The 18,711-nt window shown below is 33.4% G+C and overlaps 1 protein-coding gene across 1 annotated transcript in view; it reads right to left on the minus strand.

The window, feature by feature from the left end:
- The window catches only part of ddr2a (discoidin domain receptor tyrosine kinase 2a), a 54,253-nt gene that overhangs the window by 19,824 nt on the left and 15,718 nt on the right, over window positions 1-18,711 (minus strand). Inside the window, 9 exon segments of the mRNA XM_061888833.1 lie at window positions 6-126; window positions 3,996-4,132; window positions 7,570-7,629; window positions 9,696-9,856; window positions 9,858-9,937; window positions 10,366-10,549; window positions 14,023-14,125; window positions 14,191-14,338; window positions 16,840-17,071. Coding sequence (XP_061744817.1) covers window positions 6-126; window positions 3,996-4,132; window positions 7,570-7,629; window positions 9,696-9,856; window positions 9,858-9,937; window positions 10,366-10,549; window positions 14,023-14,125; window positions 14,191-14,338; window positions 16,840-17,071 — 1,226 coding nt within the window.

The raw sequence follows: 18,711 nt of genomic DNA on the forward strand, positions 1-18,711 counted from the left end.
TGTACCAGGTAGCGGTGAGTTGCTAGAAGGTTGTTGGTATTGTGTTGTGGGGAAGATGCGTTCATAAGTGGAATGTTGATCAGCGCTCACACTGGACTGGCTGTGGCTGTAGGCGAACGTCTCACTCTGCATTGACCAAAAAGAAAACATTTTTCGTCCGCATTCAACACAAATCTTTATACTAAACACAAATCATGTGTTGTTGATCTTGTTATCTTAGTTGTTGTACGATAGACAATGACAGCTGACACTTTGACATCAATTATTAATGTATTGAAATATGACATTACATTACATTATACTACATTACAATATATTGCATCATGTTACATTAGATTATATTACATCATGTTACATTACATTATATTACATTGCATTACATTATACTGTATAACATTATGTTAAATTACATTACTATATGTTACATTACATTACAATAAATTACATTATGTTATATCATATTACATTACATTGCATTATAATACATTACATTGTTGCATCATGTAGCATTAGATTATATTACATCATGTCACATTACATTATATTACATTACATTATATTATACTATATTACATTAAATATACTATATTACATTACATTACAATATATTACATTACATTGAATTACATTATGTTACATTATATTCCATCAAATTGCATTATTTTACATTATATTATGTTACAATATATCACATTATGTTACGTTACGTTACATTACATTATGTTACATTGTTACATTACATTACACTGGACTCACTACACTTTGTAGAAACATAGATCACTGGTTGAGTCACACTGGACTAACTACACTTCCTAGAACGATAGACCCCTTTTTGAGTCACACTTGACTAAATACACTCTATAGAAGCATAGATCACTGTGTGAGTCACACTGGACGAACTAAATTTCCTTAGAACAAAGCTCCCTGTTTAAGTCACACTAGACTTACTACACTTTGTAGGAACATAGATCACTGGTTGAGTCACACTGGACTAACTACATTTCCTAGAAACATAGCTCACTGTTTGAGTCACACTGGACTTACTACACTCCCTAGAAACATAGTTCACTCTGTGAGTCACAATGGACTAACTACATTTCACCCTGGACTAACTACACTTCCTAGAAACATGGATTACTGGTTGAGTCACACTGGACTAACTACGCTTCCTAGAAATATAGACCACTTGTTGAGTCACACTTGACTAACTACACTGTCTAGAAACATAGAACACTGTGTGAGTCACACTGGACTAACTACACTTCCTAGAAATATAAAGACCACTATGTGAGTCACACTTGAATAACTACACTTTATAGAAACATAGATCACTGTGACACTGGACTAACTGCACCTCCTAGAAACATAGGAAATGTGTGAGCCACACTGGACTAACTACATTGCCTAGTAACATAGCTCGCTGTTTGAGTCACACTGGACTTACAACACTTACTAGAAACAAAGATCAATGTGTGAGTCACAATGGACTAATTACACTTCCTAGGAACATAGTCACTGTGAGTTACACTGGACTAACCACACTTTTTTTTTACAAACATAGGTCAGTGTGTGAGTCACACTGGACTAACTACACTTTCTACAAACATTGATGACTGTGTGAGTCACACTGGACTAACTACACTTCCTAGAAACATAGATCAATGTGTGAGTCACACTGGACTAACTACACTTCCTAGAAACATAGATCAATGTGTGAGTCACACTGGACTAATAACACTTTCTTGAAAAATTGATCACTGTGTGAGTTCCAATTGACTAACTACACTTACTAAAAACATAGATCACTGATTGAGTCACACTTGACTAACTACACTAGAGCAAGTTTGGACACAGGCTTTTACAGCGTCTGTGAGCTCGGGTGAAAAGTCAGTTAAACTATTAACGTTAACAATGGCCAATATTATATAATTATATTGGCCATTGTTAATGTTCATGAAATATTTTTTTGTCATATTAGCCATTGTTAATGTTTGGTCACATCTAGTCTTAGACTTAGATTGGTCACATCCCGATGTAGATCTGAAAGAAATCCACAAGATGGTAGCATGCTCAGAAACCAGCAGCTTTAGCTACTCTGCATGCGCTATAAAAAGTTACGGGTGCTGAGTCAGCACTTTGCTGCTGTGACAACATGACAATACACGTGTTCACAATAATAATAACAATCATAATAACAACAATAATAATTATAATAACAATCACAATAATTATCATAATCATCACCGTCTACTTCATTTGCATGTTCTTGTGTTATCCAATGATTGCAGCCCAGTCTATTCTGCCTAGCAACAGGCATAATAATAATATCAATATCATAATAATAAAAATAGTCTACTTAATTTGCATGTTCTTGTGTTAGCCAAAGATTGTGGCCCAGTCTATTCTGCCTAGCAACATGCATAATTATAATAATCATAATAATAACAATAATAATGATAATAATAATAGTCTACTTAATTTGCATGTTCTTGTATTAGCCAATGATTGTGGCCCAGTCTATTCCGCCTAGCAACATGCATAATTATAATAACCACAATAATAATAATAATAATAATGGTTTACTTAAGTTGCATGTTCTTGTGTTAGCCAATAATAGTAGCCCAGTCTATTCTGCCTAGCAACAAGCATTACTATAATAATAATCATCATAATAACAATCATCATAATAATAATAATAATAGTCTATCTAATTTGCATGTTCTTGTATTAGCCAGTGATTGTGGCCCAGTCTATTCTGCCTAGCAACAGCCATAATTATAATAATAATCATCATAATAATAATAATGATAATAATAATAATAATAATAGTTGACTTAATTTGCATGTTCTTGTATTAGCCAATAATTGTGGCCCTGTCTATTCTGCCTAGCAACAGGCTTAAATATAATAATAATAATTATAATAGTAATCATAATAACAATAATAATAATAGTCTACTTAAATTGCATGTTCTTGTGTTAGCCAATGATTGTGGCCCAGTCTATTCTGCCTAGCAACATGCATAATTATAATAATAATAACAATAATATTAATAATGATAATAATAATGATACTAATAATAATAGTGTACTTAATTTGAATGTTCTTGTGTTAGCCAATGATTGTGGCCCAGTCTATTCTGCCTAGCAACATGCATAATTATAATCATAATAACAATAATAATAATAGTCTACTTAAATTGCATGTTCTTGTGTTAGCCAATGATTGTGGCCCAGTCTATTCTGCCTAGCAACATGCATAATTATAATAATAATAATAATAATAATGATAACAATAATGATACTAATAATAATAATAGTGTACTTAATTTGAATGTTCTTGTGTTAGCCAATGATTGTGGCCCAGTCTATTCTGCCTAGCAACATGCATAATTGTAATAATAATAATCAGAATCATAATGATAACAATAATGATACTAATAATAATAGTGTACTTAATTTGAATGTTCTTGTGTTAGCCAATGATTGTGGCCCAGTCTATTCTGCCTAGCAACATGCATAATTATAATAATAATGATAATAATAATAATAATAGTCTATTTAATTTGCATGTTCTTGTATTAGCCAGGGATTGTGGCCCAGTCTATTCTGCCTAGCAACAGGCATAATTATAATTATAATAATAATAATAATAATAGTCGACTTAATTTGCATGTTCTTGTATTAGCCAATGATTGTGGCCCAGTCTATTCTGCCCAGCAACAGGTTTAATCATAATAATAATAATAATAATCATAATAGTAGTCATAATAACAATAATAATAATAACCCTACTTAATTTGCATGTTGTTGTGTTAGCCTATGATTGTGGCCCAGTCTATTCTGCCTAGCAACAGGTTTAATCATCATAATAATAATAATCATAATAGTAATCATGATAACAATAATAATAATAACCCTACTTAATTTGCATGTTGTTGTGTGAGCCTATGATTGTGGCCCAGTCTATTTTGCCTAGCAATAGGCCGCACTCACCTTCTGCACCATCTTGTGCCACAACTGTCTCCACAAGATGATGATAATGATGGCTGCCAGGACGAAGATGATGGCCGCCAGGCAGCCAATCAGAATGCGAGTGGTGCTGTCGTCCACCTTGTGGGTGGGGTCGTCCTCTGGGGGGCGGGGCCAGAGACAACTTGCGTGTTATTCATTTTTCTTCCGCTTGTATTTACTCCAATTCAAGACAAATAATAGAACATTAGTACTTTTACTACTACACTAAGTACATTTATAGATTTCATGTACAGAAATACTTTGATTACTCCACTAAGTTTATTTATAGATTTCATGTAATTTAAATATTTGTCTTATTCCACTACGTACATTTATAGATCTCACGTACATAAATACTTCTACTATTCCACTAAGTACTATTATAGATCTCACGTACATAAATACTTCAACTATTCCACTAAGTACTATTACAGATCTCACGTACATAAATACTTCTACTACTACACTGAGTACATTTATATATTTCACGTCCATAAATACTTCTATTACTACACTAAGTACATTTATAGATGTATATCACTGCACTAAGTACATTTATAGATTAACTGTACATAAATAAATATGTTACTTCACTAAGTACATTTATAGATTTCATGTACATAAATACTTCCAATACTACACTAAGTACATTTATAGATGTCTTGTACATAAATAATTATATCACTACACTAAGTACATTTATAGATTTCATGTGCATAAATACTTCCATTACTACACTAAGAACATTTATATATTTCATGTACATAAATAATTATATCACTACACTAAGAGCATTTATAGATTTAATGTACATAAATAATTATATTACTTCACTACGTACATTTATATATTTCATGTACATAAATAATTATATCACTACAATAGTACATTTATAGGATAATGTAAATAAATAATTATAATACTTCACTAAGTACATTTATAGATTTCTTGTACACAAATAATTATATTACTTCACTACGTACATTTATATATTCCATGTACATAAATACTTCTATTACTACACAAAGTACTTTTATAGATGTCATGTACATAAATACTTCCATTACTACACTAAATACATTTATAGAAGTCATGTACATAAATACTTCCATTACTACACTAACTACATTCATATATTTCATGTACATAAAAATGTATATCACTACACTAAGTAAATTTATAGATATAATGTACTTAAATAACTATATTACTTCAATAAGTACATTTATACATTTTGTGTACATAAATACTTCCATTACCACACTAAGTACATGTATATATTCCATACATAAATACTTATATTACTAAACTAACTACATTCATAGATTTCATGTACATAAAAATGTATATCACTATACTAAGTACATTTATAGATTAAATGTACATAAATAAATATGTTACTTCACTAAGTACATTTATATGATTTGTGTACATAAATACTTTCATTGCTACACTAAGTACATTTATAGATTTCAGGTACATAAATACTTCCAATACTACACTAAGTACATTTATATATTTCTTGTACATAAATAATTATATCACTACACGAAGTAAATTTATAGATTTCATGTGCATAAATACTTCCATTACTACACTAAGAACATTTATATATTTAATGTACATAAATACTTAATTTACTATAATAAGAGCATTTATATACTTCATGTACATAAATAATTATATCACTACACTAAGAACATTTATAGATTTAATGTATATAAATAATCATATTACTTCACTAAGTACATTTATACATTATGTGTACATAAATACTTCCATTGCTACACTAAGTACATTTATAGATGTCATGTACATAAATACTTCCATTACTACACTAACTACATTCATAGATTTCATGTACATAAAAATGTATATGACTACACTAAGTAAATTTATAGATATAATGTACATAAATAATTATATTACTTCACTAGGTACATTTATATATTTCATGTACATAAATAATTATATCACTACAATAGTACATTTATAGGATAATGTAAATAAATATAATACTTCACTAAGTACATTTATAGATTTCTTGTACACAAATAATTATATTACTTCACTACGTACATTTATATATTCCATGTACATAAATACTTCTATTACTACACTAAGTACTTTTATAGATGTCATGTACATAAATACTTCCATTACTACACTAAATACATTTATAGATGTCATGTACATAAATACTTCCATTACTACACTAACTACATTCATATATTTCATGTACATAAACATGTATATCACTACACTAAGTAAATTTATAGATATAATGTACATAAATAATTATATTACTTCACAAAGTACATTTATACATTTTGTGTACATAAATACTTCCATTGCTACACTAAGTACATTTATAGATTTTATGTACACAAATATTGTATTACTTCACTAAGTACATTTATATATTTTGTGTACATGAATACTTCCATTACCACACTAAGTACATGTATATATTCCATGTACATAAATACTTCTATTACTAGACTAGGTACATTTATAGATGTCATGTACATAAATACTTCCATTACTACACTAAGTCCATTTATAGATGTCATGACCATAAATACTTCCATTACTACACTAAGTAGATTCATAGATTTCATGTACATAAAAATGTATATCACTACATTAAGTACATTTATAGATTTAATGTACATAATTATATTACTTCACTAAGTACATTTATACATTTTGTGTACATAAATACTTCCATTGCTACACTAAGTACATTTATGGATGTCATGTACATAAATACTTCCAATACTACACTAAGTACATTCATAGATTTCATGTACATAAAATATGATATCTCTACACTAAGTACATTTATAGATTTAATGTACATAAATAATTATTACTTCACTAAGTACATTTATACATTATGTGAACATAAATACTTCCATTGCTACACTAAGTACATTTATAGATGCCATGTACATAAATACTTCCATTACTACATGTTATGTACATAAATACTTCCATTACTACACTAAGTAATTTTATAGATGTGTATCACTACACTAATTAAATTTATAGATTTCATGTACATAAATAACTATATTACTTCACTAAGTACATTTATGTATTTTGTGTACATTAATACTACCATTACTTCTCTAAGTACATTCATAGATTCTGTGTACGTAAATACTTCCATTACTACACTAAGTACATTTATAGATATCATGTACATAAATACTTCCATTACTTCACTAAGTACAATTATAGATTTCATGTACAAAAATAATTATATTACTTCACTAAGTACATTTATATATTTTCTGTACATAAATAATTCTACTACTACACAAAGTACATTTATAAATTTCATGTACATAAAAACTACACAATGTACATAATCATATTTATAATTATTGAACTTAAACAACTCCAACACTGCAGTAAACACATGTATATATTTCACGTACATACATTTTTCTAACACTACACAACAGTAAATAATATGTAGTGTATATTTCATGTACATGAATGTATGTAACAGTACAGTAAATAATGTTGTATGAATTTTTGAACTCACCCGGTTGGATGACAGGTGGTAGTCCTGACTTGGGAGGATGGAATGTTGTGTTGTACTTGTCTGAAACATCATCATGGAAGATTAGATTCATACATTCATCACATCAAATACTGTACATACATACTATATGTCTATTAGAAATACTGTATAATAAATAGTGATGTAAAATATAATAAATAAATACAAGAGTATAGATTATTATTAAATAAAAAAACATGTATTTTGTTAGTGTAACAGATAGTACACACCTGATTGGAAGGTGAGCTCACTGAACAAAGTATATATTATAAATACAGGATACTGGATATGTGGAATATGATCAGTAATAAATAAACAAACATGTTTTTTGGAAGTGTAACAGATAGTACACGCCCGATTGAAAGGTTATCTCACTGAACAGAGTATCTATTGTAAATACAGTATACTAGATATGAGAAATATAATGAATGATGACAATTAAACATGTATTTTGCAAGTGTAACATATAGTACACTCCTGATTTGAAAGTGATCTCAATTAGCAGAAAATAATCCTACTTTTTTGAATAGCCGCCGGGCATGTATTGTGCGCCTGCTTTGAATTACTATGCACCTGACTTGAATTACTATGCACCTGACTTGAATTACTCACTCCCAAGTAAATAGGCGCAAACTTATTTTTATTGGTGGGTCAAGTTTGTGACTTCCCGAGTGACCCTTACCTTGCAGTCATTTTAGTACGGCGGTAAAGTTTATTTCTGTTTTTGTTATGTGTAAACCATGGGTCTTGTTCCACAGCCAGGCAGATCCCACTAATGGTTGTGATATAAAACAACTTCAACACTCCCACACTCCGCAAACCCACATTCAACTGCGACAAACACACTTCTGGAGAACATACGCCCTGCAACACACCACAAACGCAACACAACACCTACCCACAATGCAATGCATCCACGACTCCTGGCTACACCGTCCATACACCCTTTGGCACCAAACCCCGCCCCCCCCCCCCCCCCCCCCCCCCCCAGATAGTACACACCTGATTGAAAGGTTATCTCACCAGAGTATCTATTATAAATGCAGTATACTAGATATGGGAAGTATAATAAGTAATGAAAAAATAAACATGTATTTTGAAAGTGTAACAGATAGTACACACCTGATTGGTAGGTGATCTCAATGAACAGATTATTTATTATAAATACAATATACTAGATATGGGAAATATAATAAATAATGAAAAAATAACATGTATTTTGAAAGTGTAACAAATAGTACACACCTGATTGAAAGGTTATCTCACCGAACAGAGTATCTATTATAAATGCAGTATACTAGATATGGGAAATATAATAAGTAATGAAAAAATAAACATGTATTTTGAAAGTGTAACAGATAGTACACACCTGATTGAAAGGTTATCTCACCGAACAGAGTATCTATTATAAATGCAGTTTACTAGATATGGGAAATATAATAAGTAATGAAAAAATAAACATGTATTTTGAAAGTGTAACAGATAGTACACACCTGATTGGTTGGTGATCTCAATGAACAGATTATTTATTATAAATACAATATACTAGATATAGGAAATATAATAAATAATGAAAAATTAAACATGTATTTTGGAAGTGTAACAGATAGTAAACATCTGATTGGAAAGTGATCTCACTGAACAGAGTTCATATTATAAATACAGTATAATAGATATGTGAAATATGGCAAGTAATAAATAAACATGTATTTTGGAAGTGTAATAGATAGTACACAACTGATTGAAAGGTTATCTCACTGAGCAGAGTATCTATTATAAATACAGTATAACAGATATATTAAATACAATAAGTAATAAATAAATAAACATGTATTTTTGAAGTATAACAAATAGTACACACCTGATTGGAAGGTGATCCACTAAACTGAGTATATGTTATAAGTACGGTATAATAGATATGTGAAATATGATAAATAATAAATAAACAAACATGTATTTTGGAAGTGTAACAGATAGTACACACCTGATTGGAAGGTGATCTCACTCAACTGAGTATATGTTATAAATACGGTATAATAGATATGTGAAATATGATAAGTAATAAATAAACAAACATGTATTTTGGAAGTGTAACAGATAGTACCCACCTGTTGACTGGAAGGTGATCTCGCTGAAGAGCAACCAGACGTCTGCAAAGTAGAAGTGACACTTGATCGCGGTGGCCATGCGGTTGGACAAGTGGACTTGGACGAAGCGCGCACTCGTGTCCTCGTCGTCCACGGCTGGACTGAAGGAAAGGGCGTGGCCTCCAGTCTGCCTCGGAGCGGAAGTAACACACCACCTGGTGGAACACCTTGACCTTGTGGGTGAACATGTTGCTGCAGTGAACCTGAGGGACGCACAACAAAGTCGTTCGAGACAGGAAATACAAACAAATACAGGAAACACAATGAAATACAGGAAATGCAATCAAAATACTGGAACTACAATCAAAATACTGGAACTACAATCAAATACATGAAATACAGGAAATGCAATTAAATACTAAACAATGTCTTTCAATAATTAAAGACATTGAACACATTTAAAACATTAAATTATTAAATAAATGAAATAATTAAATACATTGGAAAAAATAAAACATTGTAAATATTAGATCATTTAAAAGATAATAATATAAGACATTGAAAAACAACAACAATGAAGACATTTAATAATTGAAGAAATAAATATAAGTATATATTGAAAGGATGAAAATATTAAAAAAGAAATAATTAAAGACATTGCAGACATGAATGTCCCGTGAGAAATGCTCACCCTCATGGCGGTGAAGTTTCGGAGGCGGTCGAATTCAAAGATCATTTCCAAGTATTGATCCATGAAGCTGTGATTATTCCATCCAACATAGTCAGAACCAGACCACAGGTCGGACACGTGACTCTTGGTGAAGTCGTCACTTCCGCACACGCCGTCTGTCAGCTGACCCAGACCTTCTGTCATGCTGCACACAAACAGTCATCGAATCAACAATCCTCACAACAATCGTCAAAATACTAACAACAATCATCATCATATTAAGAACAATCACCATAATCATCACAACAATCATAATGCTAGGAACAATCATCTAATCATCATAACAGTCATTATAATACTGAGAACAATCATCAAAATACTAAGAACAATTATCATATTCCTAATAACAATCCTCATAATCATCACAACAATCATCATAATACCAAGAACAAGCATCATAATCAGAACAATCATCATAATCATCAAAACAATCATCATAATCATCTCAACATATCATCATAATAATGAGAACAATCATCACGATATTAAGAAAAATCATCATCATCACAACAGTCATCAAAATACAAATAACAATCATCATAATGCTAAGAACAATCATCATAATATTAAGAACAATCATAATCATCACAACAATCATAATACTAAGAACAATTACCATGATATTAAGACCAATAATCATAATACTAAGAACATTCATCATAATACTAAGAAAAATCATCTAATCATCACAACTGTCATCATAATACTAAGAACAATCATCAAAACACTAAGAAAACCATCATATTCCTAATAACAATCATCATAATCATCACAAAAATCAACATAATCATCAGACCAATCATCATAATCATCACAACAATCATCATAATAATCAGAACAATCATCACAATACTAAGAAAAATCATAATCATCACAACAGTCATCAAAATACAAATAAAAATAATCATAATGCTGAAAACAATCATCATAATATTAACAATAATCATAATCATCACAACAATCATCATAATACTAAGAAAAATCATCAAAATACTAAGACCAATCATCCTATTACTAAGAACAGTCCTCACAATACTAAGAACAATCATAATCATCACAACAATCATCATAATAACAATCATCATGATACTAAAACCAATAATATATTACTAAGAACATTCATCACAATACTAAGAACAGACATTATAATACTAAGAACAATCATCATAATCATCACAACAGTCATCAAAATACGAAGAACAATCACCATAATCATTACAAAAATCATCATAATACTAAAAAAAAATCATAATACTAAGAAAAATCATCAAATTACTAAGACCAATCATCATAATACTAAGAACAATCATTAAATCATCACAGCAATCATCATAATACGAAAAACAATCATCATAATCACAACAACCATCAAATACTAAAAACAATCATAATAATCAGAACAATCATCATAATACCATAAACAATCATAATACTGAAAACAATCATCAGGATACTAGGAACAATCATCATAATCATCAGAAAAATTATAATCTTCACAACAATCGTCATATTGTAACAACAATCATCATGATACTAAGAAAAATCATCATAATACTAAGAACAATCATCATAATCATCAGAAAAATCATAATCTTCACAACAATCGTCATATTGTAACAACAATCATCATGATACTAAGAAAAATCATCATAATACTAAGAACAATCATCATAATCTTTACAACAATCATCATAATACCATAAACCATCATGATACTAAGAACAATCATAATATCACAACAATCATCATAATCATCAGAACAATCATAATTATCACAACAATCATAATCTTCACAGCCATTGTCATAATTCTAATAACAATAATCATAATACTAAAAACAATCATCATAAACACAACAATCATCAAATACTAAAAAAAATCATTATAATAATCAGAGCAATCATACTAAAAACAATCATCAAAATACTAAGAACAATCATCATAGTCATCACAACAATCATCATCATAATCATCAAAACAATCATCATAATCATCACAACAATCATCATGATTATCAGATCATAATCATAACAATCACTAACTATTGACGATATTAATAACAATTATTATATTAATGACAGGCTCTGCGATGAGGTGGCGACTTGTCCAGGGTGTACACCACCTTCCGCCCGATTGTAGCTGAGATAGGCACCAGCGCCCCCCGTGACGCCAAAGGGAATAAGCGGTAGAAAATGAATGGATGGATATTAATGACAATGATACAACGATGAAAGTAATAATAATAATAAAAATAATTAAAGCTGCAAGCAGCGTTGGTCGGGTCCGCCTTTGGTTGCTGCGGCCGCTTCTCAAGCCCTGGTCTTAGTCAGACCTACATAGAGGTTTTTGTTTCATGTCTACGAAATTCCTAACAGACGTTACAAGCAGTTTTGCCTGGGTTTTTTCCTAGGGGGAGTTAGAGCCCAATTGTGATTGATTTTTGGGGTTTGGTTTTTTATTAGATGGCAATTTTTACCAGTCCTGATGTGTGTGTAAAATTTGGTGAGTTTTGAAGCATGTTAAGGGGGTGAAATTACAGATCGGCGATTGATTTTTGCCGAAGGATGTCAATTATCTAAATGTAGGTCTAAGTGAGACCTACATAGAAGTTTTTGTTTCATGTCTTTCCGGCATTCCTACTGGAAGTTTCAAGCAATTTTGTTTGTGTTTTCTTCCTAGGAGCAGTTTTTGCTGTGTTTTATTCAAAAATTGCGCTGGAGCGCATTTTATAATTTTCGGGTTTAGTTCTAGATCGCAATTTCTGCCAGTACTGATGTGTGTGCCAAGTTTAGTGAGTTTTGAAGCATTTTAAGGGGGTCAAATTACAGCTCAAAGAGGCAAAAATAGCATTTTTTTTGCGAAAAGTTTGCTTTGAATGAGTTTTTGCAAACTTTCTGTTGATTTTAGGTATAGAACTTTTTATTGGAAATGTAGGTCTAAGTCAGACCTATATAGAAGTTTTTGTTTCATGTCTCTACGACATTCCTAACGGAAGTTACAAGCAGTCTGTTTTTTGTTCCTTCCTAGGGGGCGCTAGCGCACAATTTTCATTTTTGGGGTTTGGTTGCCAGACCGACATGTGTGTGTCAAATTTGGTGAGTTTTGAAGCATGTTAAGGGGGTCAAATTAGGGTGCGACGGAGGGCAATAATAATAAAGAATAATAATAATAATAATAATAAAACGCACCAGTTTCCATAGGGTCCTTGGCCCATGGGCAGGGCGGACCCTAAGAATTGTAATAACAATAATCATAATACTAGCGACAATATTGATAGCAACAATAATAATGATACAAAGATGATATAGATAATAATAATAATAATAATAATATAAATAGCAATAATAATGATTCAAAGATGATATAAATAATATTAGTATCAATAGCAATAAAAATTATACAAAGATAGTAATGATAATAATCACAACATTAATAATAAAAATAATAATAATGAAACAAAAATGATAATAATAATAATAATAATAATAATATCATCCATCCATTTCCTACAGTTTGTCCCTCTCGAGGTGGTGAAGGAGGGACTGATAAGTGAGCGCGAGCAACGACTCAGGGCACTGACAGGAAGTTTGCCGTCACCATGGCGACCCCAAGGCTTACCTGTAGATGAGCGCTCCATCGTAGGCGGAGTCATGGAGGTCAACGCTGCCCTCAGGTAAGTTCATCAGCTGACCAATGGGAGCGTTGTAGGACACCAGGCCATCTGCCAATCAAAGAAGAGGGTCAGCTGATGCTGTTGTCACGGTAACGCCGCCGCCCTGCTCCCACCCAGCCATGGGCAGCCGTACAGCTCCACCCTCATGCACACACTCCTGGTGTGCGCCGTCACCGGCATGAAGCGCACCCAGCGGGCGATGATGGCCGGCTCCATGTTCGTCAGCGTCGTGTCATACGCGTTCCTGTTTCCCTCTATCACCTGCAAGTACACAAAGTACACGTCGCAGTACTCTGTCTTTTCATCACTCTGCTCACAGCTACACAACACAGTACCAAGTCTAAGACTTTAGACCTGATCGTACCAAGTCTAAGACTAGATGTGTCCAATCAAAGTCTAAGACTAGATTTGACCAATCCGAGTGTAAGAGTAGATGTGACCATACCAAGAGTAAGACTAGATGTGACCAATCCAAGTCTAAGACAAGATGTGACCAATCTAAGTCTAAAACTAGATGTGACCAATATAAGTCTAAGACTAGATGTGACCAATATAAGTCCAAGACAAGATGTGACCAATCCAAGTCTAAGACTAGATTTGACCAATCCAAGTCTGAGACTAAATGTGACTAACCTAAGTCTAAAACGAAATGTGACCAATCTAATTCTAAAACTAGATGTGACCAATCTAAGATTAAGACTAGATGTGACCAAGCCAAGTCTAAGACTAGATGTGACTAATCCAAGTCTAAGACTAGATGTGACCAATCTAAGATTAAGACTAGATGTGACCAAGCCAAGTCTAAGACTAGATGTGACTAATCCAAGTCTAAAACTAGATGTGACCAATATAAGTCTAAGACTAGATGTGACCAATATAAGTCCAAGACAAGATGTGACCAATCCAAGTCCAAGACAAGATGTGACCAATCCAAGTCTAAGACTAGATTTGACCAATCCAAGTCTGAGACTAAATGTGACTAACCTAAGTCTAAAACGAAATGTGACCAATCTAAGTCTAAAACTAGATGTGACCAATCTAAGATTAAGACTAGATGTGACCAAGCCAAGTCTAAGACTAGATGTGACTAATCCAAGTCTAAGACTAGATGTGACCAATCTAAGATTAAGACTAGATGTGACCAAGCCAAGTCTAAGACTAGATGTGACTAATCCAAGTCTAAAACTAGATGTGACCAATATAAGTCTAAGACTAGATGTGACCAGTATAAGTCCAAGACAAGATGTGACCAATCCAAGTCTAAGACTAGATTTGACCAATCCAAGTCTGAGACTAAATGTGACTAACCTAAGTCTAAAACGAAATGTGACCAATCTAAGTCTAAAACTAGATGTGACCAATCTAAGATTAAGACTAGATGTGACCAAGCCAAGTCTAAGACTAGATGTGACTAATCCAAGTCTAAGACTAGATGTGACCAATCTAAGATTAAGACTAGATGTGACTAATCCAAGTCTAAGACTAGATGTGACCAATCTAAATCCAAGACTACATGTGACCAGTCCAAGTCGAAGACTAGATGTGACCAATCTAAATCTAAGATTAGATGTGACCAATCCAAGTCTAAGACAAGATGAGACCATTCTAAGTCAAAGAATAGGTGTGACCAATCTAAGTCCAAGACTACATGTGATCAATCTAAGTCTAAGACTAGATGTGACCAATGTCAGTGTAAGATTAGATGTGACCAATCCAAAACTAAGACTAAATGTGACCAATTCAAGTCTAGGACTAGATGTGACCAATCCACATCTAAAACTAGATGTGACTAATCTAAGTCTTAGACTAGATCTGACCAATCCAAGTCTTAGAATAGATGTGACCAATCTAAGTCTAAGATTAGATGTGACCAATCTAAGTCTAAGACTAGATGTGACCAATCTAAGTCTAAGACTAGATGTGACCAATCTAAGTCTAAGACTAGATGTGACCAATCTAAGTCTAAGACTAGATGTGACCATTCTAAGTCTACGACAAGATTAGACCATTCTAAGTCTAAGAATAGGTGTGATCAATCTAAGTCTAAGACTAGATGTGACCAATCTAATTCTAAGACTAGATGTGACCAATCTAAGTCTAAGACTAGATGTGACCAATCTAAGTCTAAGACTAGATGTGACCAATCTAAGTCTAAGACTAGATGTGACCATTCTAAGTCTACGACAAGATTAAACCATTCTAAGTCTAAGACTAGATGTGACCAATCTAAGTCTAAGACTACATGTGATCAATCTAAGTCTAAGACTAAATGTGACCAATTCAAGTCTCGGACTAGATGTGACCAATCTACATCTAAGACTAGATGTGACTAATCTAAGTCTTAGACTAGATGTGACCAATCCAAGTCTTAGAATAGACGTGACCAATCCAAGTCTAAGACTAGATGTGACCAATCCAAGTCTAAGACTAGATGTGACCAATCCAAGTGTAAGACTAGATGTGACCAATCCAAGTGTAAGACTAGATGTGACCAATCTAAGTCTAAGACTAGATGTGACCAATCTTAGTCTAAGACTAGATGTGACCAATCCAAGTCTAAGACTAGATGTGACCAATCCAAGTCTAAGACTAGATGTGACCAATCTAAGTCTAAGACTAGATGTGACCAATCTAAATCTTAGACTAGATGTGCCCAATCTCAGTCTAAGATTAGCTCCAAGTCTTAGACCGAACAGGTAAATAAATAAGTAGATACAAAACATAAACAAGTGAATAAAGAAGTCAACAAATGGTGGACTGACCTGCTTGTCGAGCAGGTTCCTCCAGGAGATCCAGCGAGTGCCATCCCGACTGTACTTGATCTTGTACATCTCAGCAAACTCGTTGCCCATGCCGCCCGCGTGGCGCCCCTGGGTGCCCACCAGGGTGATGAAGTGCAGCGAGTGCAAGTCCACCTGCAGGAACTCCTTCAGGTGCTCCGGGTCCCCCGTCAACTCGGGACACCAAGCACCGTCCCCCTCCTCGCAGTCCAGCCTGGAACACACCACAGCCATCCACTTCAGCCTAACGCAGGCTAGTACACAATGTAGTCCACATTGTAGTACACAAAGTAGTACTAATTCTAGTACATAAAGTGGTACGTTTCGTAGTACACAAAGAAATCCACACTACTTGTACATGCTGTACTATGCAAAGTATTACACTTTGTAGTGCACATAGTAATACATAAAGTACCACACGTAGTAATACACAAAGTAGTACATATGGTAGTGTATGCTGTACTTCACAAAGTAGTTAACATGCTAGTACACACTGTACAGCACAAAGCAGTACAAATGGTAGTACACATAGTGATACGCACTCTACTATACTAGGTCGTACAAATGTTAGTGCACATTTTAGTTAACACTGTAGTCCAGGGGTGCCCACACTTTTTCTGCAGGCGTGCTACTTTTCAATCGACCAACTCGAGGGGATCTACCTCATTTATATATATCATTTATATTTATTTATTTATGAAAGAGACATTTTTGTAAACAAGTTAAATGTGTTTAATGATAATACAAGCATGTGTAACACATATAGATGTCTTTCTTTCACAAAGACAAGAATATAAGTTGGTGTATTACCTGATTCTGATGACTTGCATTGATTGGAATCAGACAGTAATGATGATAACGCCCACATTTTCAAATGGAGGAGAAAAAAAGTTCTCCTTTCTGTACAATACCACATGAAAGTGGTTGGTTTTTGGCATCTAATTCATCCAGCTTCCATACACTTTACAAGAAAAACATTGGCGGCAAATTCCGTAGCTTGCTTGATTGACATTCACGGCACCCGAGGGTCTTGTGAGATGACGCTGGCTGCTGCCACTTCATTATTAGGAAAAAATGACAGAGAGGAAGGCGAGAAACACTTTTTATTTCAACAGACTTTCGCGCCGTCCCTTCCGTCAAAACTCTAAAGGCCGACTGCACATTTCCTATCTTCACAATAAAAGCCCTGCTTCGTGCCGCCTGCGCTAACAAAATAAGAGTCTCACAAGAGTCACTTGTGCACGCCAGCTTTCTGAGGGATTGCTTGTGCGCGCCAGTTTTCCGAGACTCTGTGTTTAGTTAGCGCAGGCAGCATGAAGCAGGGCTTTTATTGTGAAGATAGGAAATGTGCAGTCGGCCTTTAGAGTTTTGACGGAAGGTACGGCGCGAGAGTCTGTTGAAATAAAAAGTGTTTCTGGCCTTCCTCTCGGTCATATTTTCATAATAATGATCTTGCAGCAGCCAGCGTCATCTCACAAGACCCTCCGGTACCGTGAATGTCATTTAAGTGACGTCTTGGTGAAGATTGATGATCACTCATTTTTAGGTCTATTTTTTTTTAAAAGCCTGGCTGGAGATGGACTGACACACCCCCCGCGGTCGACTGGTAGCGCGCCATCGACGTAATGGGCACCCCTGATGTAGTACATAAAGTAGTACAAATGGTGTATACATTGTACTACATGCTGTGCTACACTTGGTAGTACACGCTGTACTACACAAAGTAGTACAGGCTGTAGTGCGCATAGTAGTACACGCTGTACTACACCAGGTGTTATACATAGTAGTGCAAATTGTAGTACACAAAAAGCCTGACTTACTTTTAAGTCACGGCTTTGGGAAGGCCATTCTAAA

Source organism: Nerophis ophidion, linkage group LG26 (genome assembly GCF_033978795.1).
Source record: "Nerophis ophidion isolate RoL-2023_Sa linkage group LG26, RoL_Noph_v1.0, whole genome shotgun sequence".
NCBI classification, from domain to species: domain Eukaryota; kingdom Metazoa; phylum Chordata; class Actinopteri; order Syngnathiformes; family Syngnathidae; genus Nerophis; species Nerophis ophidion.